This window comes from Aplidium turbinatum, chromosome 3 (assembly GCF_918807975.1).
Source record: "Aplidium turbinatum chromosome 3, kaAplTurb1.1, whole genome shotgun sequence".
Classification (NCBI taxonomy): Eukaryota; Metazoa; Chordata; class Ascidiacea; order Aplousobranchia; family Polyclinidae; genus Aplidium; species Aplidium turbinatum.
This window is the reverse complement of record NC_137474.1, coordinates 25,923,854-25,951,044: the sequence shown is the minus strand read 5'-3', so window position 1 is coordinate 25,951,044 and position 27,191 is coordinate 25,923,854. Positions and strand designations below refer to the sequence as shown.

General features: G+C 37.1%; 1 protein-coding gene across 2 annotated transcripts in view; it reads right to left on the bottom strand.

Annotated features, from left to right (window-relative positions):
- The window catches only part of LOC145767597 (H(+)/Cl(-) exchange transporter 6-like), a 155,169-nt gene that overhangs the window by 76,257 nt on the left and 51,721 nt on the right, over positions 1-27,191 (bottom strand). For both annotated transcript variants that reach the window (XM_082579447.1, XM_082579448.1), the window contains exons 4-6: positions 4,828-4,894; positions 2,607-2,716; positions 2,185-2,311 (exon numbers count right to left, since the gene is read on the bottom strand). In XM_082579447.1, the coding sequence (XP_082435573.1) occupies positions 2,185-2,311; positions 2,607-2,716; positions 4,828-4,894 (304 nt within the window). The remainder of the gene's footprint in view (positions 1-2,184; positions 2,312-2,606; positions 2,717-4,827; positions 4,895-27,191) is intronic.

Sequence of the window (27,191 nt, the reverse complement as noted above, 5' to 3'; positions counted from 1 at the left end):
AACTGCTTGAGCTAGAGATATGATTTTTGTGTCAAAAGATGCAGAAAACATGATTTCCTATCTGCTTTCTGAACAGTGATTGTGCCTATCTTGAGTAGAAAAGCAGTTATTTAAGCTGAGCGTTGTAGTATACTTTCAATCACTGCGCTCGCAACCACAGACCATGAACTATGCACTATGTCAAGCGACAGTGGCCATGTCTCCAGATAGAGTAGCACAAAGACTAATTCAGGAGTTGATGACTTTTTTAGTAACCCAACGAGAAAACAATATTAATATCATATTTCAAGCTAGGCTAGAATTTAATTTCGAAGATCAGTGAAGTTTCACAGCGTGTTAATCATGTCACAATGAAATAAGCATTTTTCTTGATAAGAGTATAACAACAGGTCTTTTCTTTACAGATAAAACGGTCAGACCAGTGCAAGTAAGAGGTTTATTTTCGAAATCTACACAAAATTTCAGTTTAGAAACGCTTGTCAAACCTTACTGACCCAGACAGTCAAATAAATCAACCTGGCTCCCGGTCTAAAATAAAAATGAGACTTGATTATTTCTCACTAAAACTAATTTTTTTGTTTTGTTGGGTTTTTAATACGGTAGTAGACTATAAGCAATTGCTGTTGGTCTAGTCAAACTGAAACTTTATATTGCATTAGATGGGATGCACACTGTACATTTCTGTTTTATGTACGTTTCACATCCCAACAAAAATAAAATGATCATCTATCCATCCTTTATGTCTTTTTTAAACCTCAATGTAGACAAAGTGATTTGGATAATTTGCGCTGATGAGTGATTAATAAAATTAGATAATATATTATGAAAGAAAGCCGTCATGGCAACATAATGATAAAAAAAAGTTAAGATATTCATCTCAATGAAACTGGTTGATAGTTTCGACCAAATATAAAGATTTTAGCAATGCAGAAACGCACGCATAGAAATGATTTTTTCCTTAAAATTAGTTTAAAAGTTTGCATGTACCAAAACAGCAAATCCTTACTTGACTGGTTTTGATCTTAGTAACTTCAGTTGATAACTAAAAAATGAAAAACAAACAAAACTCTGACGTGACCGAAAGACGATAATGATGTCACAAAGGCAGTTGTAAATGCTTGGTTGGTAGCAATGATTAAAAAACATCAAAAGTGAAATCTATTTATATTGTAGGCTAATTTTGTTTCGAATAATTTCGTTTCGGTCCAGTTGTGCTGAAGAGTTCTAATGAACGAAAACATGTTCCACAACATAAATTATATTTATTGAAATACTATTGTGAGTGTTAGCCTGGTCAAATGTTTTAAGGTTCAGACTTTTAGGGGAAAAAAGCTATTGATTTGTTTTCTTAGTGATTACTTTCTGTAATAGGTTGATCGCCCATTTGAGGAAGTGTCATAGTACCAGATCGCCTTTTCCGGTTAGTCTTTCCCACTTTTGATCATACATGTAGATATGGTTTTTTCTAGTTTTCCCATCCCTTGTCACCTATTTCTGCCGCATTGATTGCTCAACTTTTTGCTTATGCTAGGTTAGCAATTAGCATGATGATGTAATAGAAGCGTTTGTTCTAGATTTCACCGTAATAGCATTTCTGTATCCTCCTGATTAGTAAATTTTATTTGAGTTTTCAACTGTTTGCCGTTACTTCCTCTAGCCTGGTCAAATTATAGTATTCGATAGTTGCGGTTTTGCTAAAACAATGAAAAAAAGAAAGAAAAAAAGTAAAGAACATGGAAGACATGAACATTTTATCTAATTAATACCGTATGTAAATTTTCGTTGGTTTTGGTTCAGTAGTGCTGAAATCTTTTTATATTGTAGGCTAATTTTGTTTCGAATAATTTTGTTTCGGTCCAGTTGTGCTGAAGAGTTCTAATGAACGAAAACATGTTCCACAACATAAATTATATTTATTGAAATACTATTGTGAGTGTTAGCCTGGTCAAATGTTTTAAGGTTCAGACTTTTAGGAAAAAAAGCTATTGATTTGTTTTCTTTCTGATTAAAAAACACCAACTTTATCAATGACGTATTCTTGGAATGTCACTGTTTATTTCTTGTCTTGCATTCGAGTTTCACAACAGAAAAGTTTTAAGTGCATGAATTGTGCAATGTAAGTGACTGGAGACCTAACAGGCCCACACCCCATACTTTTGATACTTTATAATTCAGAAAATTTACCTCCGGATACACTAAAAAGAACACCGACCGCCTTGCAGACCAACGTCCACAGCCGAGTCACATGACGAACTTTTACTCCATTTAAGTAACACTTAATTTCAGGAATTCCGGATCCAGCAGCTAAAGGCTACACAAACAAAATGAAAATTATATACTTGACAAAATAAAATCTCGTCAATATGATGCAGTTTACATCATTGGTTTCTCTTTTTTTAACCTTTTTTCAGGCAGTTCGTAGTGAAAAACATTGTCTAAGTTTTATCAAACTATATTTAATAATAACAATTTTATAAATTGCATTTAAAATTTACACCTCCCTGGTCTACAAATAGTAGCAGTAAATACTCCACAACACAACAAGTACCCTCTCCACTCCTCACAACAGATACATATTGCCAACACAACCAGTGCAATGTACATACCTCGCCAAACACTACCAAAACAGCAGCAATTCCAACAAAAAATAAGTTAAATGCAATCAGCTCGGCTAAAGATACAGGAATGCAGTTGCCATCAGAACAATCTTGCATCGCTGAAAACAAAGGTTTTTTATTAAATTTACAGTATATTATACAGTATATACACGACATTCTGGCGAGGCCCATTTGGTGTAAGACAATTGACTGCAAGCAACTAATCAAAAAAAAACTCACCACAAAACTACTTAGTGTTAATTCTATTTCATCCATTGAACTTTATTTTCAGTGTTGCATTTTCATAACATTTTTTTTTACTAAACACTTGTGACGCAAATGTTATCCAATATTTGAAGCAAGAAAATACAAGCTACAAAAAACCAAAAAGGCTAATCCACAACTGAATGTTAGATGATGTCACATTACCCTTATTACGGTGTGAAGAACAGTAAACCGCAGAAAAAACCTTTGCTGTGTCTCACTGATTGCTTGGATGTGTTAAATTTGAGACGCAACAAATTGTGTTTTTGCTTTGCGCAGCAAGTTGTCTTCTGTGCCATGGATCGAGTTTTTAGCCCATTTTATAATGCAAACAGCTGTTGTCTTCAGTAACAAAAATAACCTGTTTGGGCTATAAACTAAAACAAAGCAATTATTGACCGCTTTTAACATACAAGGAAAATGGTTCTGGCACTATTCCTGGGTTTTCTTGGACGTGTGGGATGGCACACCGTCTTGTTGGAATGTGAATGGCTTCCTTTTGAAGTGTTTCTTAGCCTCTGCAAGGGCAGGAGTCAAACTTGTCTCAATGTACGAATTGGTGTTAACTTTAGCGCCCTGTGGAACAAAAATGAGGGGAGACCTCCAGGTTTTGGAGACAGCAGCCCACACCATGACAGAAGACGGTTTCCGGAACATAAAAACTTTTTTCATGGAGTCAGGAATGCCTGCAGAAGACTTAGCAAGGACACGATCATTTTGTCGGTTACACACTACTTCCACATTGAACAATTTTTCATCTAAGAAAATGATCTCTCCTGTGTCCGTACCTGACTTCATTTTGTTCAAATGAATTTTAGCTCGACCGAGTCTTTTTTCTTTTTGAAGGTCTGTGAAGTGTTGGCAAGTTTGCGTTTTGATGGGGGACAACTTCAGATCGGTTTTAACGATCTTCCTCATCGTTTTTTCATTTACATCCATTTCACGAGCTATTTTCCTCATGGATCTCTTGGGATTGCGGCGGATTCTGGCTCAAACAGCATTAATGAACTTTGGAGTACGAGAAGTTCCTGGTCTCCCACTTCGAGGGCGATCTTCAGCACTGTTCAGTACATTAAGCCTGTTAACGGTGTGATAAACTGTTGATTTCGGTGCTTCAAGAAGCTTTATTATCTCTGAATTGGTCTTGCCTGCTCGATGAAGCTCAATGATAGCTGCACGTTTATCACTCATACTTGAAAATAAAGCTAAATTATGATACACTGATGACACATTCTGAAAGATAAAGTTTGATACTATAAATATGCTATAAATACTATAAATACTATAAATATCAAACACTTCCTGAATCTATTTAAGGACACAGTAAATTAAAATTTAATTTTAGTCCAAGGACTTTGTTCGCACCCAGAACAGTGTTCCAAAAATCTGGTTTTGTATAATAACATAATATTATGCTTCCAGGTATTCAATACCATATTTTGAAGAATGAAGTTTGCGCAACGATTTGTTCCTAACAGTGGGTAGCCTATTGATTTTCATAATTGCATCCAAATCTCTTATCAAACTCATCTTATTATACGTAAATGGCAAACGTTTGTTTACTGACCAAAAATATAACTATTTGGCTTGTTTGAGTAAAAAATTCAAGAAGTTGAATAACTCGACATTTTGCCTAACTCAACAGCTTCTCCTTTCTTTCCCTTTCGAGTGATCAATATGGTGAGACGTCTTTGTAACAGATCGGCTGCGATCAATAGTCTAGCTTCAAGTCAACCGTGTCAGAATGTTCTGCTCTCTCAAATTTACAAGGTAACCAAAGTCACAACTACAACCAAGAAATACTTAGCCTAGAGCTCTGTGACAAACGTTTACAAAAAATGAAGAAAAAAGTATTACAAAAAAAGGATTCTTTTTCAAATTCTATTAGAACCATTTGTTTTTATCTTTTAATTATGCATCTGATTTCAAACGCAGTATTTATGAAATCTGACAGAGATATACATACATTGAATAACGGTAGACAGTTTCCATGTGGTCAGTAATTTGATCACGCTATCGATGAAGAAAGCCACCTGAAAAATATTGATATATTAATGACTGGCAAAAGTGAATAAACCATATAAAAACCAACGTCTTTTGTATAAAGGTCTCCTAAAATAATCTCTGCTTGAGTTAACGTGTATGGTACAAATAGTAGTTCAACAGTCATGGCCTATGCTACAACGCTAGGAGCTGCATATGAACTGCATACACAGTTTTTACACTACATTGTCATGACCATTCTTCCTTGTTATGCTAAGCATTGGAGTCCATGCACCATTGTTCACTAATATGACCTTTTCTTGTAACACTTTCAATTTTCATGATTCAGTTTTGTCCATTTTGTGATGTTTATTGTTCAAATCATTCTTTGTCTAACTTTACTTCTTTTTCCATAAGTTTCCTTTCGCATTTATGACACAAAATATTTCTCAAGATTAATTCAATGCTGTGCGTAAGAAAAAGTCATTTTAATCTACTTTTATTTGACATCATTTTATATCAAAAAATACTTGTATTATCAAACTATTAAAACACAGACACGGAATATTTCATGACCTGTAGATCAAATGGTTGATGAAGATACTGAACCAGCATGATGATATAGTGGTAAGGATGTTTGTCTTTAATTTAGTCGACATGGGTTTGATACGCTATAGTGTCAGTGTGTCAGTCATACGAAAACCCTTTCAAAAGTGATAATGAAGCTTATTTCTGCTCAAAGGAGTAGGGAGTAGAGGACAGAAAGGAGTAGATTAAAAGTAATAATGTGCTATATGGTTGGGCAAACACTGTCTGCTTTGTAAAGTGCAATAAACTTTTTATCTAACAAAATCTGAACGTCTAACGAAGCTTACTCAGTGTTGGCCAGGTAAGGTTTGAAAAAGATTGGGGTTGGGTACAGTGCATTTTGAAGCCTAAAAAAAGGCAGCTTTTAAATAGAAATAAGTCAAATGTGATGCATTCAGAAAATTTCCAAATGATTCTATTTGAATCATATATTGAAAAAGCCGCCTTTACAGTAGCAAGTACTTTATCAATAAATCATACAAGTTTCAGAACTTGACTTAGTTTATTTACTTACTATTTTGAAAATACAGTAAAATAATTAATTTGTTGGGATTGTGTTGAATTCAGGTCGTAAGTATTGAGCCGTTATCACCTAACAGGCCTCTTGTCAGACTGTGATATCACACGTTGAAATACAGATTGGTGCTGCAGTACAGTGCCTTGCGATGCTCCTGCAAACAAAGGATGCCAGAGAAGGATTGACAAAGAAATATATATATGCAGATGATCTGGTACTTCATGGAGACAACTGGCTGGACGTGGAAGAGCGATATGTGAAATTGAAGGATGCCTTAAAGACAAATGTGAGGAAAACAAAAGCCTTCCATACTGGTAAAAAGACCGTACATCCAGCTAAGGTTGATCCTTGCTTAGTATGCGGGAAAGGAGTTGGCAGCAACTCCATGAGATGAAATTGCTGCAATGAATGGGTTCACAAAAGATTCACAAAAATTAGCATGGTAAGAATAAAAGACTTTGAATGCAAACATTATCAAGGGAAGATAAACGAAAGACATGAAGAGACAGTCACTCTTGATGGGGATAAACTGGAAGTGGTTGAAACGTTCGGTACCCGGTCAATTGGTCGAAAGACAATTGGTCGACAGTCATTTGGTCGACAGACATTTGGTCGACAGGACGTTTGGTCGACAGACATTTGGTCGACAAGACATTTGGTCGACAGGACATTTGGTCGACAGGACATTTGGTCGACAGACATTTGGTCGACAGGACGTTTGGTCGACAGACAATTGGTCGACAGACATTTGGTCGACAAGATATTTCGTCGACAGGACATTTGGTCGACAGAACGATTCATTTTAGGGTTAGGGTTAACTAACCCTAACCTAACCCTAACCCTAATCCTAACCTAACCCTAACCCTAGCCCTAACTCTAACCTAACCTAACCTAACCCTAACCCTAACCCTAACCCTAACCCTAACCCTAACCCTAACCCATCCCTACCCTAACCCTAACTGTAACCCAAATGTCCTGTCGACCAAATGTCTTGTCGACCAAATGTCTGTCGACCAAATGTCTGTCGACCAAATGTCTTGTCGACCAAATGTCTTGTCGACCAAATGTCTTGTCGACCAAATGTCCTGTCGACCAAATGTCTGTCGACCAATTGTCTGTCGACCAAACGTCCTGTCGACCAAATGTCTGTCGACCAAATGACTGTCGACCAAATGTATTTCGACCAATCGACCGGCCACCAAACGTTCTGCTACCTAGAAGATGTCCTGAGTATGCATGGAAGAGTGCAAAATACAAAAATATAAAAAATAAGAGCAGGTTGGAAAAAATTGAAAAAAGTTTCGGGGATTCTGTGTGAAAGAGTGCTTTCCCAGAAAATGAAAGGCATTGTATAGCCTATAAAGCATGTGTGAGAAGCACAATGTGCCATGACGATTAAAGATTTAAACAGGGTGGAAACAACAAAAATAAGAATGGTTCAAATGATGTGTAAAAAAAAACCTTGAATGATAGAATTGGAAATGAGAGTGTTCGAGAGATGACCGAAGTAGAAAGCATCAGTGAGTTTCTTAGAAGGAACCGTTTGCGGAGGTATGGGCATGTGGAACGTATGTGTGATGACGTTTACGTCTGATGATGAACGTCTGGTGATATCTGATCACAACCTCCTTTAGCTCTTCCATGCCCATCCCACTGTCATTCGTCACAGTATCAAGCCATCTTGTTTTGGGACGACCCTTCCCTCTTCCTCCACTGACCAAACCAAGCATGACGTATTTTTTCAAGCGGTGTGCTTCTCATTATGTAGCCAAAATATGAAAGTTTCTGTTTGCCTATTCGAACTTCTAAGGATGTGTCCGGATTAATTTGGTCCAAATTTGTTTATTTATTGTTTGTGCTGTCCAAGGAACTCGTATCTGCAGCATGTTACAAAGTTACAGACAAAATAATCTGGAAAGTGTGTCTACAAAAAATCTTCAGCATTTGTTCAATGGTCATTGTCTCGCTGTTGATAAATTTAGGCTTGTTGCTGTGGAGTGTGTAAGGTAGTAATGGAATATGTGTGTTATTATGCTTCTATATGTTTGCACACTGGTGATTATAGTAAATTCAATAATGAGATGGTTGTTACATTGTTACACAGTCAGCTGTATGAAATCATATTTTATAACTTTTTATTATATGTCAAACTTACATTTACTGCTATTTTGCATTCATCAAATGCTGGCATTTGCACAACAATCTAACCTCTTAAGTGTTATTTATTAAGTAAGAATCGATATCGCTATAGTAATAGCATCTTCAGCTAGCACATGTAAAAAAGAAAATTTGAAAATACGTAAAACGAACAAATAAAGCAAACTCCGATATTATCAACATGCATAAAATTCTATTCTAAATAGATGGTTACATAAAATTAAAATCAAAACCTGCAAGCCTAAATCTCAAACTGGTGTTCTGCCACGATTTTCAACACTATACTGGTACAAAATTCAAGAACACATGAACATTATCATCCATCAAGTAAATTACAATCGTTCAACCAGACGAATACAAAGAAAAACGCAATTTAGATTACAATCCACTGCCATAAGTTTACACTGATATAACGCCAAAAAGAATAACTTGTGGATGGGCATGGTTGAATAATCTACACTACAGGGGTCGGAGGTTGCTGATAACATGGGAGTAACAAAGCAGACTAAGTGGTTGGTCGAATCAATTTTTGTATGTTTATGGTGGCTTTAAGTTTATGTAGCCATTTATTTTCAGCGATGTCTAAATATTGTTTGCTGGGTTGTTCGGTGAAAGTAACAACAAAGCAGTCTGCCAAAGCTGGTTTCTTTTTTAGTTCACTGTTGTGGAATTTTGCATAATGTTTCAATAATGCTGCTTCGTCACCGGATTTATCCGAGTGATTAAAACTGTTCCAAATAGATCTGTGTGTGGCCGAACGTGTGGAAAACTTTGTGATGGTTTGGCCTACATAGTGTTCGTGACATATAGTGCATGTTGCAATGTATATTCCGTAATTTTGGCAAGTTATTTTTTGTTTAGGACTGAAATTTTTGTTGGGTTTACATTTAATAGAGGTGCATTCTTTTATCATAGGCTTATTATGCGCTCCATGGTTATCGCATAGTGCACATTTGCCACATGGTTTGGAGAAGCCGTTGGTTGGTGTTTCTGCATTCAGGGCAATTTTTTATATTTTGGAAGTAAATTTCCTAGCGTGCTTGGCTTTTTATATGTAATCATTTGATTGGGTTGTAGTTTTTTCTCTGCGTTGGTGGTCTTGAGTAAACTAGGAAATGATGTAGGCCAGATTACTCTGTTGGCTTTGGTTGCATTTTTTTCTGTGGGTTTAGGTAGTCGTTCTGTCCATTTTTCAGCAAGTTGAATTTTTTCTTTGGTAATTTTCTGGGGAAAGTTTGATTTCAAAGCTTTGTTTTTAAGTTGTTCCAGTGCTGCAGTATAATCGTGTTGTGTTTCATTCAATATCCTGAGTCGTAATGCTTCTGCATGTATGATTGCCTTGAATGTGGATGTGGGGTGATGTGATTTACCATTGAGGTACAAGCGGTCTATAGCTGTTTGTTTGGTGTAGTTGGTGGTCACAAATTTGAAGTTCGAAGTTTTGCAAATGCGGTGGTTAACATCTAGAAACTCAACATTTTTATCGGTTTGAGAGGTGTTGATTTCTCTGAAAGTAAGTTCCAAGTCGTGATCGTGAAATGCTGTAATCAAGCTATGTTTTATCAATTCTGTAGTCTTTTGGCCAAATGATATCCAAATTATGTCATCTATAAGGCGTTTGAATATTTCTGCTTGTTTCAGTGTGTTGGAAGCTGTTTTGATGACGTAGTGCATGGCAATGTTGGCGATCGATACAGAATGGTTGTCACCTGTTATTATACCCTCTGGTTGCTTATAGAAACTCTCACAGTTTTGCGTGATAACATTGTCAAGACAATACAACGTCAAATCTGTGAGTGTTTCTATTGCAATCCGAGGATATGTCATGTGTTGATCCAAAGCATATTTCAGTGCCTTTTCAATTAATGACCTTTTAACGTTAGGATGTAAAGCCTTGACATCAGCCACGACTAAATGTAATTGATTGCTTTTGAGCTTTTCTGTGATTTGGGTTTGTTTGTCAGATTGCCATTGCATGAGTGTTTCCAGATAGTGTTTGCTATCTCTACAAAATTCATTTATTTTACTTTGACAAAAGGTTATGCTGACAGGTTTAAGCAAATGTTCAATTAAAGCGGTGATTCGAGATGTTGTGATGTGGCCAGATGCCTATAGCAATCGTACAGGAATTTCAGTGACATTAATGGTTTTTAAATTGTCCGGTGTGAGTTTGTGTGTTTTGAACAGGGGGTAGGCAAATGCCGGGTCTTTGATCGAAAAATATTTTGCTTTACTACCTGTAATTTTGGTGTATGACCGCTGTGCAGATTTTTTTCTTCCAATTGTATGGAAGAGTAAATCGTCGTCAATAACATTTAGGGCAATTCCACGTTAAATGTACTCCAGTGGTAAAAAAATAAAAATAAAAAAATAGAACACTGAAAGGTTTTAACTTGTAGTGGACACCTCGAACTTTCATGAAAAAAAGTTTTTACAAGTTTTAACCTTGGAAAATATGTCTTTTTGGTGCATCTACTGAGTTACCTTGAAGAAACAAAAAAAGTTTATCATCATCAACAGTATCATAGCCGATGCGGCTTTTGATGAACTAGATGCTCAGTTCGTAAATTTTTCCAGTGTTCCCTTTGTCGCGCAGTGTCCCAAAGTGTTCTTGGTTGGCTGATTGATGTATTGAAATTGGATATAAATGTTGTTCTTTGTCTGCCACGAGCACGTTTCCCGAGAAGGCGGCCTATAATAAGTAAATTTTCAAATAATCCCTAATTGGCATAGAACAACATATATTTGTGATCTGATTAGTTTTCTGAACGAAATTACTGTTCTTCTAAAGATTAACATTATGTGAAGTTATGTAAAAATAGTTTTATGGTTTGTTTTTGACAATATAAAGCAGACCGAAGGACAATGTCCTGTTAGTCACATATTTTCACAAAACATTTTTTCTTACCAAATTGTCTAATCCCTCAAATGCCATACTCCAGGTTAATTAAAGACTACAACAGTACTGTACAGACATCTTTCACAATTTAAAGAAAAATAACTGTGTATCTATATTTTAGTGAAAAACGTTTTGTCCCGTTAATCACGCTGTCCCGTTAGTCACAATATGTCCCGTTAGTCACAAAATCTCATGCCATAAGAAAGTATCTATTTTAATACAATTTGGGTATACATTTATATGATGTTGAAAGACACTTTTATTTCATGACAATGTTGATGCTTTATCTCATTTTCTGTATGGTTATGAAGCATAGGGCTGCTTACCTACTGTATATGGAATTTAGCGGGTGCTGGTCCAATGGTACCAAACAAAACAAAAACGAATGTATACAATACATACTACATAGCTTGTTTATACAGATAATACTAAATTACTTGTATAATAATTGCTCTGGCTGTCCAAGTGGCAAACAGACACACTATTTCATCCTCTAATGCTTCCTCAAGTCTACCACATGCTCATAAAGAGAGGCATTGTGGGTACCATTTTAAATAGATACTACCAACAATACACCTTTTAAGGCAGTGGTTCCCAAAGTATGGGTCGCGACCCAAACATGGGTCGCGAAGGGTCAGAAAATGGGTCGTGCAGAGACGATCTAAATCTGCCAAAATAGGACTGTTATAAATTAATTTATAAAGAAACTTTTTTTTCTTCTATTGAGTTGTTTTAATCCCAACATCGACAGTATTATTGCATCTTACACTTTTATTTGGCTTCTCTTCTATCAATCAATTATGGCCAACAGTTTTACCGGCATTCAAGTCACTTCCTTCAACAAATCACGTTAAACGTAGATTATTCTCTAAGTTGACAATTTAAGATTTCTGAACTATTTTTTTAATTTGAAGTTAATTTTTATCTGCGACCCTGGTTGCAGGGAAGCCGCTACGTAGGCTGTGTTATAAAATGTTGTCAAACGAATACTTAAAGAAGAACAAGAAGAGACATCCGACATGTGCAAAAAAATGAGCGTAGGCTATTTTTTAGCACCAAGAAGAGGCACTGAAGCCAAGCCGGTTTGACTCTCCAACGAATCCAGCACTTTTACTTACCCTCTGAGCAAGACGAGCTACAGTACACCACTCTACAACTGGTTGTCTGTGTCTTGTTTATAGCAGGCATTTAAATAATCGGGAATCCCAGCGTCAAATGTCTGTCTCGCTAAAAGGAAATCCTTTACCATATTATACTGCAAACCCAACGTACCTTGGAGTAAAACTTGACCGGCAGTTGGCCTACAGACCCCACATCGAGTCACTCCGTGCCAAGGTTACCTCGAGAAATAACCTCTTGAGAAGCCTTGCAGGAACAGGATAGGGAGCCCGAGCATCAACCTTGGGTACAAGTGCACTAGCCTTGGTCTACAGCTCAACCGAATATGCCACAGCTGTGTGGAACCGTAGCAGAAATACAAAAAAGATGGATGTATGCATTAATGACACCTTGCGCATCATCACTGGCTGTCTCCGCCCCACACCTACTGCTTATCTACCAACTTTGGCTGGCATTGCTCCTGCTCATGTCCGTAGGGAAGATGCCTCTCACAAACTGGCTTTGCATGCAAGACTCGATCCTCAACACCTTCTCCACAGTCACTCCCGAAGATATGGACCAGTCAGACTTCAATGCCTGTCATCAAGGCGCCCATTTCATCGATATGCTACACAGCTTGTGGATAAGAACTTCAGCTGCATGGAGACATGGTCCCAGGAATGGAACGAGCTGCCACATATCCCTCCCCAGTTTTCAGTTATACCAGCACTCTCCATCCCTCCTGGAACATACCTCTCAAGAAAGGCATGGGTCACATTGAACAGGATCAGATGTGACGTTGGCTGCACTGGAGCTAATCTGTTTAGGTGGGGGTTGCACAATACGCCGATATGTGTCTGCGGAGCGGTAGAACAAACAATGCAATACATACTCCACGAATGTCCCATCTTACGGCCTCCAAGTGAAAACATCGGTACCATATTTGACAACCGGACCCAACTACCGTATCATGGCTGCACGATGAGGCATTGCCAATCTAAGCTACTACAAGTCAAACGAGAGAAGAGAAGAAGAAGAAGAAGCAGGCAAACATTGCAAAAACAGTATAGACTGCTGAAATTGTTTATACAGATTTTCTGCGTCTTGGGTCGCGAGATGTTCACCAAACTCATATTTGGGTCGCGCTCAAAAAAGTTTGGGAACCACTGTTTTAAGGGCTTGGGGAGTGTGCTAGATAAGTAATCATGCACTGGTAGAGCTTGAAAGTAAACAACCACAACAATCTTTTGTATGATTATTATCAATAAACTAAAAGTTTGGTATGTTGTGGTGAAAAATTGTTTTTCAGATATTGTCTTTCAGTGACACTAATAACTATTCAAAAAGCCTGATCTGTTGTTAATGATGAATAATTTGTAATTATTATTTATTTGTATCAGACAAGGTTGTCCATATTAAAACCAAAACACAAAAAGACAAGACGTAAGGAGTCAGTTGGATGACATGTGCAACAAATCATTGTAGTGCATAAAAAATGTCGTTTAATAAAAAGCGTCTGAGAACATTAATGCTATGATAAGAAAATTGAGAGATTTGTAACAACGTTGCACAAAGGCATAAACTGTTTTCCGCAATAGAGCATCAAAAGTTATAACATTTGCATTAACTTGACATTCACGTGCACTAGTAAAGTGAGGCATATTGTGTAGAATACGAAATGAGTCATTATTATAGGCAATTCTAATCCGATGATCGTAGAGCAGCGATAATTGTGCCAAAGTTGACGAGCATAAAGAGATGTACAGTAAGAGCGAAACAACACATTTAACTTGTCGCAGTATGATAATGAGGACGTGATGTACGCACCTAAATGCGTAATATTTTCAACAAACTCAATCGGTTCTTGGTCAACAATAATCTTTGTGGAAGCAGACAGATCGAAATGTTTGGGCTTAAATAACACCTCAAAGAATTTTCTACAGTTAAATGTAATGTCATGTTGCTTAGCAAAGTCTTGGCAGATTTCAATCAATTTACGTAAACCAACAAGGCTGGGACAAAAGCAGCAAATGTCATCAGCAAACATAATGTGATTTACAAATGCATTCCCTACATAGCAACCCACTTTAGACATGTTAAGCTTTTTGGATAGATCATCAACATAAAGGGCAAAGAGGTATGGACTCAAAACCCCACCCTGCCTCACCCCATTTGAAATATGAAAAGGCTGAGAGAGGTGGCCACCCCATTTTACACGCATAGTTTGATGACTGTACCCAGTGGCGTACGTAGGATTTTCTCAAGGGGGGGGGCCATTGAGAGAAGCGTAGCCAGGAATTTTGAAAGGGGGGGATTTGACGACCGGCGGGCGAAGCCCGACGGCGTTTTCGCTTAAGACGACACCCAGCGGCGGGGGGTCTGGGGGTCCTCCCCCAGAAATTTTTGAAAATTACTTTGAATTTGGTGCATTCTGAGAGCATTTTCAACAAAAATGTGGGTATGAATATTCCTGTAAAATGGTGCTGTCAGGTGGCATAGCAAAAGGATAAGATCATGTTTTCTTCGGCATTTTTCGGAAATAAAGCTAAGTCTCTATGTTTTCTTGTTGTTAATTCCTGGCTGAGATGTTTGGTATTGGCAAAACTCGCTCTTTAATGCAGTTTTGTTTAAAATTAGGCAAGTTTTTTTTAGACTGAAACCATCATTCCCAAGCATAAAGAAACTGAAAGCATCATTCTCAATATCGTGACGTCACACGCGTGCCAAAGTGGGGTTGTAGCCCCCAAGGCCCACCCCCCCCCCCTTTGGCTATGCCACTGGCCATTGATATCCCAGTATGGTTTTAGTTTAGACTTTATCCATTTCTCTCTCACTAATCACTATAATAGGCTTACAGAACACAATGCTACATTGGCATACCTGGGGTGGGGTAGGTTGGGCCATGTATTTCGTAATTTCGTATTGGCTTAGTCTATAAAACAACATTGTTACAGTAATTGCTTTGACAGAGCAATGCAAAACATATTAAATGCCTTAATCTACGTCGTTAACTACTAAAACATTTTTAAGGGGGGGGGGGCCATGGCCCCCCTCTGCGTACGCCACTGACTGTACCAATACTGTAACAAACGGACAAATTGCATAGACACTCTTCTTTCAATCATTTTTCTAAACAAAGTGTGATGATTAATTTTATCAAAAGCTTTAGAGGCATCTAAAAACATGGAAAAAACAGGAGCAGTAATAAAGATGGCCAAATCTGCTGCTGAAAGAAAAAGGAAACAGATTCAAAAAATGAAACATAAGGGAACCTATGAAAATTACTTGAAGCAACAGAAAGAAAAAATGAAAAAGTTTAGGGCAAAACAACATGAAATTACACAAAAAATGTCAAACATTGAAAAAAATAAGGTTGTTGAAGCAAAAAGAATGTAAGAGCAACGGAGAAAATCTCTATACCGGTACCGAGAAGCACAGAAGATTTCTGACTCAGCTGCTCCTTCTTCCTCCCAAACTGTTACAGTGTCTCCCTCAGACTCTGCCTTCCGGAGCAGATCAAGCTACGGTAAAGCTGTAACACGTGCGAAAAGAAATCTACCATATAGCCCAAGCAAAAGGCGTGCAGTTGTTCGAAAACTTGCCTGGGAAGAAATGACCAAAAAAACCTTTGCAGTCAAAATAACCAATCCAAAGAAGAGAAAACTAACAGAAATAGACAAAATGGATATAAGTAATTTCTATCAGCGTGATGACATCTCAAGACAATCACTAGGAGTGAAAGACTGCATCAATGTTGTAATTAATGGAGAAAAGGTATTTAAGAGAAAAAAAGAGAAATCAGATGAAACCTTTTGATGTGCCTCGATTTTTCAGCTTGTTTAAAATTTAGTAAATTCCTTTTTTGTTTTTTTGTAAATTCCTTTTTTCAGAGTAATTTTCCAAACATAAACGTAAGTTTAACATAATAATTAGTTAATTGCTTACCTACAGTTTATTGATACACTGTGAGTGAAAATTCATGCTTAAGATATGCCCTTTTCATGTTATGTGCCAAACTGTCAAGGCAACTATAGAAATGGATCAAAGGTTCATGTTTTTGGATTTCCCAAAAATGAAAAGCTATAAAAAATATCAATTAATGCTATTTAAAGAGAAAAAAACCTTGTAGTTAGCAACAGCAGTAAGGTAGGTTACTCCAATTTTGCAATTTAGGTTGTAGGCATAGGCGTCGAAATAGGGTGGGCGACGCCCACCCTGCCGTAAAACGAGGGTGGGCAAAATATCTTTCGCCCACCCTGTTTTCATGACACTTATGAAGTGTTCGTTACAATTATTTTCGTTTTTCTTTAACGCTGGATTATCCAACCAACTGCAGCGCAACTTCTTGTTTTACGTTATGTCTCTCGCTAAGTATCCTAGAGAACAAAGCAATTCTGCAACAACGCTGCGTGGAAAAAAAGGGTTACTCACTGCGCTGTTGTTGTTACGGCAACTGCCACAGCTGGCAACTCCTGGTGAGAGAAAACCACGTTTCATCTTTTCTCTGAATGGTCTCACTTTCGTTACGTCACAATCAATCTTCAGTTCCCGGTCAGCGTAAGGGAATGTGAATATGACATCATAATGAACATGACAATAAAATAACTGATACAAACTAAAGACGTACTGAAACAATCGCTTTTACAAATCAAAATGCAGCAAATCCGAAAGCCACTTTAAAGATAACAGGTCACGAGTCACGCGCTTTTTAGGTCACAAAGGAAAACATAAAATAAGTTTGTTTAGTTTAGCAGCGCTCATAAGATCGCAAGGTACAAGAAAAAAAACATCCAACCTATTAAAGCTTAATTGCTGCAGCGACATTAAACGCAGTCTTTGTGAGAAAGACTAACCACACTCTTCGAAATTGCCGAGGTGATTGTAAGGACCACAAGATTACAAGAAAAAACTAATATTCTTAGACTACACCAGACTAGGATGTTGATTCAATCTTACATACTGTTGCTGGATGTTATATTTGGGTTTCTTCCAAGACGATCTCTATAACAGGCCTGGACACCGCGCGCCTCCAGTCGAAAACTGGAGGCGGATGGTTCAAGCGAGGTTTTTAGCTATCACACAAAATGCTTTTGATTTTTGCGAGTGCATTGTTATTCAGGGAGCTAAATATGCTTAACAATAAATTTAAATTAGGCACTGTAGTTTTTTCAGAGAATTTGAGGTTTTCATGTGTGAAACTAGATTAGCCTGGCAGTAAAGCTGCAGAGGCCATCAGCAGGCTAGTGTGTTAGATATGTTTAGTACATGAGTAAAAATTGAATCCAAGCTAATTAGTCTAAATTGTGTGCTTTTGAAAGTAACATTGCATGTATGTTTTGTAGTTTAGAGACACCGCTAGCCCTAATGTGATAATGGGCAGAAAATGTTGTGTTACTGGATGCATATCTGGTTATGATAAAAATAAACAAAATTTAATGTATCACCCAAAGATAGTGAAGAGAGAGCGCTCTTACTAGAATTGCATCAAAAGTTAATAATATGCAAGGTTTTAACTTAAAAACTATTTTAGATACATTGCAGAGTCACCAGAAACAAGTATTATACGGCATTTCTTTTGATAAACAAAATATAGGCCTATTTCAAGCCTAGTATGTCTTACCACGGAGGAAAGATTTTTTGGAAAGTGCAATATAATTCTAAACAATTAGCAACCACTGTTCTAGCAGTTATGGTTAAGTAGGCTATTTTTTAGCGGTCCCAAATTTTTATTGAAAATGATACCAGTTCATCATTTAACAGCAGACTTTTCAATACGATCAAATCATTATTATTATCGATAAACTTGAGCAGTGCTGTTCACATATTGGTATTTTTTCACTAGTCAATAGGTATTTTTTCAAACATTTTGAAACAATTTCAAACAAACGTTGGTTGACAAAACACAAAAATAAGTTCATAAGAAAGTTTCTTCAGTTTTGGAAGATTATCAATGTGAGAAGGTTAGGAGCTAATTTGTGCTTTGAGGATCCAGTCAAAGATGTTGTAAGATCTGACAATGATATTCAGCTGAAGATTTTAACACAGTTGGCTAATTTTTTAACACAGTTTGGCTATTTTCAACAGATCCTCTTGAAAAATTATTTGGCAAGGTAGTGGGGTATATTTTTATAAATGTTCATCAGGTCTCTGAAAAACTGTCAATATGCAAGACCAAGCTAGCTTTGCATCAGGGAATTGACATTTCTTCTGTGTGTGCACCAGCAAGGCATGTTTGCAATCTATCCTCATACAGAATGGTTTTATCAGAAGTGGAAGTGTTTGAGGGAATGCCAAGTATAGAAAAGAAATTTGTGGCCATGCTAACTACTGATATATAGCCTACTGCATAATCTTACATTCAGGCACATTTTAAACCTTTCAAGGTTTTGCCACCTTTTCCTGTTCATTAACATACTGGTAGGTCTATATCAATTTTTGTAGAATTTTAGTATCTCTTTTGTCTCGGATGCATTAATGACAAAAAATAAAATGATTGATTAAGCCAAGTATAGGATATGGATATGTAACAATGAAAGAGGAAATTTGTAGTGACGACACTTTCTTTTACTGTGAAAAATTTGACTCTTATACCCAGTACTTGAATCGGGGAAGATTAAATGTACCAAACGATGCAACATGTCAGATTTTCAGTAGTGTAGTTTTTGCTATAGCTTATTTTTGGTTGTAAAATTAAATGTTTACCAAAAGGCACTTAGCACAATTTTTCAGTATATATATATTTAAGTGATTTTTATGAATATGACTTCATTACATTGTACTACTTTGTCCAATATTTTGCTCAATAAGTTTGCAAATCAATGACTCCATTGTCATGCAAAGAACCATCTCAGAAACTGTTAAAGTTGCAGTAATCATAATATACAGTACGCTACTAACAAACTGTTCATTCTGAAAACTTGTGATTGTAAAAACACATATATAACTTCTAATGTTGGTTTCATATTCACTAACACAGCAACCTCCTAATATGTGTGGACCCAATTGAATGCATATCATGAATCATTGCTCAATTACACCCAACATGTATAAACATTAAACAATATTGTCACAACCTACTGTATTTAAGTGATTCCCTTGAGAATTGTAATGTCAAATGTACAAGTTTGGCCTAAAAAGGCAGAAGCTGCATATCAAGTACATGTGTTAATAAGCATTAAGCAATGTTATATATGTTGGGTGTTTGAGGTACGAAGTTTGTTGCATTAATTAATAGGTGCTTGTGTACTGAAAAATTTGGTTGTTCCTGTTCTGTGTGGAATGCAATAAGCTGAGTTACAGTAGTTTCAAGGTTTTGTGTTATTCTCTGTTTTTCTTGTGCTGCCAACAAGCAATGCACATTCATTTACAAGGTATTTAGGGTGTACGGTTTTTTACAACCTATAGTGAAACCATTGTTTTTTGTCGGGAAATAAGTAGTTATGACCACATACCACATATGAAATATTTTTTCTCAACTCCATGGTTTCGAGGTCCCAACTGCCACTTTTCTACATTTAAACAAACCTTATCTACAGTGTGTAACAAAAAAATAAACGCATCTCTTGATTTTCATTAACTGATATATTTTTTTGCTTCAGCTTCAAAGGAACCAAACCCAATATGTTAGCATGTGCAACAATAACTTCTGTCCATTTTTTATTATTACAAGGACATGAGTACTGAGCACACAAAAAGGTAGATACATTTTTGGTACACACTGTATGAAACCATCAACACTACTACAATGTCCAATGTACTCCTTTGATGCTTGTCTACACCAACATTTTGAAATATCAGTCAGAAAACAAACATTTTAAACACTACCATAACACAAAAAGCACATAATCACATCAAAAACGAACAACAAGATTGAAATTTATTGCAGCAACATTCAGGGCTGTGGAGCCAAGCATTTTCTCTGGAGGGTCATTCCATGTCAACTGTCCCAAAAAAATGGAAATTTTAACCCAACATCTCAGATTTTGCACAAATTTAATATGCAGGAAGAACTTTTCGTGCTGATTCCAGAGAACTAATTTTTTTGGAAAATGGTTGAGGTTTGACGAAGTTAAAGCCAATATAAAATGGCTACTTTTGTGGTCAATGAAGCGGAACAATTAATATAAAAGTTATTAACTAACTTCAAAACCAAATTACTTTCTTAGTAATTGTTTTATTATAATGAAATCTTGAAAAAAGGTTACCTCTTTTATCGTTTCTTTACTTATGAAGAAAAATTGCAAAAAATTCATGTGCTTACCCCAATTTGGGGGTAAAGAAAGAAAGTGGTCCTCAAAATCACTCATGCGTGACCCAATTTTTGAATACTATTTACTCGAAGAGCACAGGTGGTATTGGCATGTGTAATACATCATTGGAAAGCAATGGCTGAGAAGATCTCAGTCGCAAAATATCCTCAATGCTTATTTGGTGTCTTCTGAATGTAGGATGCATGAAATTTGAATGTCGTTTTCCATAATTTAGTATAGACTCTATAGAGCCAAGGCTGTGCTTTTCGAATTGTAACACTTAAGCAATGCAAAATCTTATCCTTGTAATGAGGTAAAATGAGTTGCTGTAGCTGTAGATGATCTTTGGTACTCTTTGACTATGTACAAGAACTTTCTCAGATATGAAGCAGTGCATAAGTTAATATCAGATGCTGTTGAATGTAGCTTCAAACATCACTTTTGGTATCTTTCTGCTGAGATGGTACCACTCGCACTGTTCAGCTCTGAATTTCAGGAAGAGGAAAAACATCAGATGGCTGATGAACTTATACGCGTAAAACCTAAACATCCTGTTTTTACACCAGCAGATCGGGTTGGCACTGGCTACGGAAAACCACGTTTCCATCAGAAATCAATCTGGAATCAAAACTGACAGATTTTATCACAAAGGACTCTCGGTTTTTTTTTCTGTTTTAGAGATAAATGATGAACCCGTAGAGAATTGGTCTGAATCAGAGTCTCACTAGAAAGCTGTTGGTTCCATCAATGTCACAAAATATGTGGCTGAACGTGGAGTTAACAAGAAATACTATCAAAACACTTTACAAATAGTGGAAGCCAACAGAAAAGACGCACCTAATTTGAGAAAGAGAAAAAACTAATATCCTCTTGCACAGATTAGGCTAGTCGATCACATTGCTTTCTGTTACAAAATATGTTAGTAAAAGTTTGCAGTTACTGTTATAGGCTACAGATTCAATACCAGGCTTTTTTGTAGCAAACTCATTATTGTTAGCTTTCTATATGTATTTGATCTATTTCCAGTGCGAAATTAGTATTTTAGACCACTTCCACTCACTGGAGTTGTATTTTTAGCTATTGCAGCGTTTAAAAATGTCAATTCACAGAGATCTCGTACAGACAAGCATATTCTTTTAATTCCCTGTAGAATAAATAGTCGCACAGGCATACTTTTATGAGTTTGATGCATATTATGTTGTTGAAACACACTAATTCTGCTAAGAAATGTGAAAATAATTCAATATTAACCAAATGGCAACCCTAAAAGTTTGAATGGGATGGTGGCCCACTTAAAAGTGCCCCAATTTTACTGATTTTTGGTCCAGCAAAGTTTCTTGGTTAGTGGCACATTCTCACAAATTTACAATTCAATAGTACAAAAAGTAAACAAAAGGGGGGTTGTGTGCACCCTATTGTTGGCGCAAGTTATCTGGAAATATAATCTCATTATTATTTTGTCTCCAAAACGAATAAGGCACAATAAGCAATCAAGATTTTTGGAAGCAATAAACTGCTATTTAATAGCTTTCATTTGAGCCCACTCTTGCAGTTCTAGCTGGTGTGCTCATGTAGATATAGCAGTTTAAAATTGTTGTTACGCATGAGTGCACATTATGGATACACCTCCATCTTTACCCCTTAACTATGCAGGCCACATGCAAAAAGTGCTTAAACATTTATAAGCTTATCAAGTAGGACCTAGACACAGCCCTTGCTAAATTTAAAGGTAATAACATAATCAGATTATAAGAAATTGAATTTTTAGTGTTCGTACTAGTAAATGGGGGCAAGCGTTCTGGTTGAGTGATCACAATAAATGCAAAATTTCAAACTCGCATAACTTCACCAAACAATAATGGATTTCAAAAAAAATTTTTTTGTTGAGTTCAGTGTTTTGAGCTTAATCTGCTGATAAAATGTCAAAACAATCTGAGATGGTGGGTTAACTGGCTGGGACAGCTGACAAATAATGACCCAGGAGCCTTTTTTTAAATGTCTGTGGAGTCGGAGCTACAAAAATTTTATCTGCTCCAGCTTCAGGGTTGGGTAGCCTAATCTTGATTAGCTTAAAATCAAGTAGTAATACTGATAAACTGATGACATGAAGCTGCAAAATTACTACTTTAGTGTGCTTGCCCCTTTAAACAGAATTTTATATATATACAGGGTGTCTCACAAAACTTTTAACCCGTATAACCTTGCATAACTTTGTCAATTTTAATGCTTTTTTCATTCTTTTTCAGATTTAACTAAATTAGCCCATAACAAATTTAGATCTGCAAGGATGAAGTACACCAAGGAAGAGAAAATTTTCTGTGTGACTTTGTATTTGGAGTCAAAATCGTACAAAAAAGTGCAGTCAAAATTCAGGCAAAAGTATGACTTCAACAAATTTCCATCAAAACCACTCGTTTTTTATGGGTCCACGTCTATTAGGCGCTGACAGTTAGGCGCTGGTCTAATAGGCGCGCACACTGTGGCGTCTGGATATTTAGGTGCGGAGCACTGTGGCGCCCGGTCATTTAGGTGCTATTCCTAGTAAAGTCTGCAGATTGTATCAGCTTGGCAGGTAGGGGCGTAGGGCAATGCTTTTCACACAAAATATTATATTGAACAGAAAAATATGTTGTTTTGTTAATGCGTGTGCGTTGTTGGTCATGGCTTCAGTGAGTGAAGTTGCTTAAACCGGCAATGCTTTTTCACACAAAATGTTAAATTGAACAGAAAAATATGTCATGGCTTCCGTGAGTGAAGCTGCTTAAACCGGCAATGCTTTTTCACACAAAATATTATATTATTACCGTAGCCTAAAAAGGACAGGCAAAGACTATGGATCTGCCATGATTTATGACGTAGGGATACTTCCGTAGGATTACTTCCAATAATGTTCGGAAGCTTGAATAATTTATTGATAAAGCTTTCACCAACACAAACCTGGACTAACAACACATAAAACAATAATAAATCAATAAAACAACAATATATTTTTCTGTTCAATATAACATTTTATGTTGAAAAGCATTGCCGGTTTAAGCAGCTTCACTCACGGAAGCCATGATATAATTTTCTGGCAAGCTGCCAAGCTGTTACAATCTACAGACTTTACTAGGAATAGCACCTAACTGACCGGGCGCCACAGTGCTCCGCACCTAAATATCCAGACGCCACAGTGTGCGCGCCTATTAGACCAGCGCCTAATTGTCAGCGCCTAAAAGACTTGCTCCCTTTTTTATTGGGTCAAAAAGTTTCAAGCTACTGGATCACTTCACAACAACCAGACAATGCCTACAACACCAAAAAATGGGAGAAAAAAGACAGCTAGGACTCCAGAGAACATTGCTGCAGTTAGGGACTCTGTTGGGAGAAGTCCAAAGAAATCGATCCGTAAACGGGCCCAAATGCTTGGTCTGACCCAGTCCTCTGTACAGAGGATTCTGGAGGAAGATTTGAAACTCTATCCATACAGGATCCAGATAAAGCATAAACTTACTGATGCAAACAAAGCTAAGCGAGTTATCATGTGCCAGTGGTTCATGGACATCGTCGAAGAGGACCCTGACTTCCTTGACAACCTCTGGTTCTCTGACGAGGCTCATTTCACCCTGTATGGGTATGTCAACAGTAAAAACAATGTGTTCTGGGGCACCTCTCCTCCTGATCAAGTGCTACAGAGGCCCCTGCACTCAGTCAGATGCACTGCCTGGGTTGCAATTTCAAACCATGGCATCATTGGCCCAATCTGGTTCAAAGATGAAAATGAGAACGCAGTCACCGTCAACAAGGAGCGTTACCTTGTGGTCCTCCAGCAGTTCTGGACCGCTCTGGGGCGTAGAAACAGAGCCAGAGGAAGAAGCCCGTTCCTAAGAGCAGAGCAATGGTTCCAGCAAGATGGTGCCACCCCCCACACTGCTAATGTCACCCTGGCGTGGTTGGATGAGAAGTTCCCAGACCGCCTAATCAGCCACCGCAGAGACCCTGAGTGGTCCCCCATTCCCCGGACCTCAACCCCCCTGACTTCTATCTGTGGGGCTATCTGAAGGACAATGTGTACCAGGATAATCCTCAGACCATCCCTGAACTAAAACAAGCCATCACCCAAAAGATCAGGGCCATCCCAAAGGAAGAATGTGTTCGGGTCATTGACAACTTCGCTCGCCGTGCTCAAATATGCCTCCAGCGCAACGGTGGCCATCTGGAGCATGTTTTATGAACTGCTGTATTACTACTGTGGATGTAGTATTACATTGTAGGCATGTTGTTTTTCAGAATTGCTAACATCTCAGCTTTCCATTTCAGTTTAGTTTTTGTAACTATGTTGATTGGTTCATGAAATAAAGCTATTTGAATGGGTTACTAAACCGTTGTGTCCTACTGTGGTAAATGCCATAAACAATAAACATACTTAATGGAGCCGGCGCTGGAGCAATTTTTTAAAAATTTGCAGCTCCCGAGCTATTGCATGAATGCTTGATGGCTGAATGCTTGATGGCTTAAAATGTTTGTTTTCCGACTGATATTTCAAAATTTTGGTGTAGACAAGCATCAAAGGAGTACATTGGACATTGTAGTAGTGTTGATGGTTTCATACAGTGTGTACCAAAAATGTATCTACCTTTTTGTGTGCTCAGTACTCATGTCCTTGTAATAATAAAAAATGGACAGAAGTTATTGTTGCACTTGCTAACATATTGGGTTTGGTGCCTTTGAAGCTGAAGCAAAAAAAATATCAGTTAATGAAAATCAAGAGATGCGTTTATTTTTTTGTTACACACTGTAGATAAGGTGTGTTTAAATGTAGAAAAGTGGCAGTTGGGACCTCGAAACCATGGAGTTGAGAAAAAATATTTCACATGTGGTCATAACTACTTATTTCCCGACAAAAATTTGGTTTCGTTGGAAAATTTGAAAAAAAGGTTAGAAACCGTACACCCTAGTATATATTGTATAAATGCATCAATTAAACAAAATATTATAATCTTCTATGATATCATTTTGATGTCATAAACAACCTGCATTACCCCCAAATAGTTGCTATTGACCCATGCTTAGCAGAAAATATCTTGACTCCAAAAATATGTAGTCTTATTGAGGAAACGTGTATTTATACCATCCGCCTCCAGTTTTTGACTGGGAGCGCATGGTGTCCAAGCCTGTTATAGAGATCGCCTTGGTTACTTTCTACTTCACCGGCGCTTAGACACGTGCCCAGTTGGGAGAATCTTTTATAGAAATATCACCCTATTTGCATTGATTAAACTCCAGTAGACGTCAAATTATTGATTGATTGAAATGATTGATTGATTGTAAGCATCTACTCCTTGTTGTGCCTCGCTTTCGGTTATTTCGTCCAGCTGATACAGCATCTGATGATACCGATTCTGACAAGTTCATCACACAGACTTTGTATTGCTCGCAGTGTCCCAATTGTGCCGAAATTATTTTGGCTTATAAGCTTACGTAAATCGAGGCAATCTTCTAGCAGGTAGCTCTTGATATGCTACCTGTACCTGGTTGAGCAGTTATTATAACGTTATTTTATGATAATTCAACGTCGCTAGATGTCGAATTAATGTAAAACAAACGTAAATTTCTTATTGGGCATTGTTGTTACGCAATATAACCTGCCTGGAAAATTAAATCGATTTGTGCTGACTCGAACGTTGAATCAACCTAAATTAACTTACTTTTCCCCTCCCCGTGAGTTTTTTAACGTGAACTACCGTAACAGCGTGCGTATCGTGTTACTCGGTTTATCACTACTTTTAGTATTATTACATCACAACAAATCAAACAATGCGTGCGTGATAGACTACTCTAGTATATTTTTTCGCTTCTCGTTTTACATGTTTTAGTACAATCTTTTCCTACTAAGTGTTCACAGCAATTGTCGCGGCAATTTCAACTTTTGCCGTTTGGCCTCGGCAACGTTTTTGCCCAAGGAAAAATATGCTAATTTCGAAGACTGAACCATTGCGAATTTGCAAACATATACAAAACACATTCAATGAAATCTGTTTGAAAACTCTCGCCCACCCAGAATTCCTCTTTTCTAAGAAAAAATCGACGCCTATGGTTGTAGGCATAGCATAACAATTAACAATAGGCTATATATTGTTTTAAAGAATAGTTAGGCTACCGTTTAATGCTCTGTAGCTATATAATTTATGATACAATTTTACATGCTTTTGTTTTCATGGGTTTGTGAAATATACTTTCTTAAAAAGATATTGAAAGAACTACATCTGCATTGGATGAAAAAAGTGTTCGTTTGTTGTGGTATAATTTGAAAGTATCAAGGACTCATAGCAGGTGCAGTAGGCTACTATCACAACTTCCAAACTGTCCGTCGTACTTGCCTGCTCCATCCACTTCAGCAAGGCCATATAGAAATGAAAAGTTCTAATTAAAAATGTCGCCAAGGTTATAGAGAATAGCAAAGCATCGCTTTTGACTCTATTCACAGCATAACAAAATATCAAAGACATGTTAAAGGTAACGTTTCCATGGAAGTTGTTGAATGGCAGGGAGAATTTTGTCATGGTTACTATACGTAATGCTGAAAATGAACGCCCACAAGTCAAGAGAGTTGTGTCAATAGCAGAAGATTAATTTATTAATGTTTTTCTAAATTCAGCAAAAACAAAAAAATTGGGAAAATTCTCTTTCCCCATAAAAGTAGATTCCATTAAAGTTGTGCACAAAATTTGTGATACTCTTGTGGTATTACAAAATACTGCTTCAACATCTAAACATGACAGCACTACGTTTCTGCAGCATGGATATTGTATGATGCCATGCTATTCGACCATTCAAAAAGACATTTTATCAAACTCATT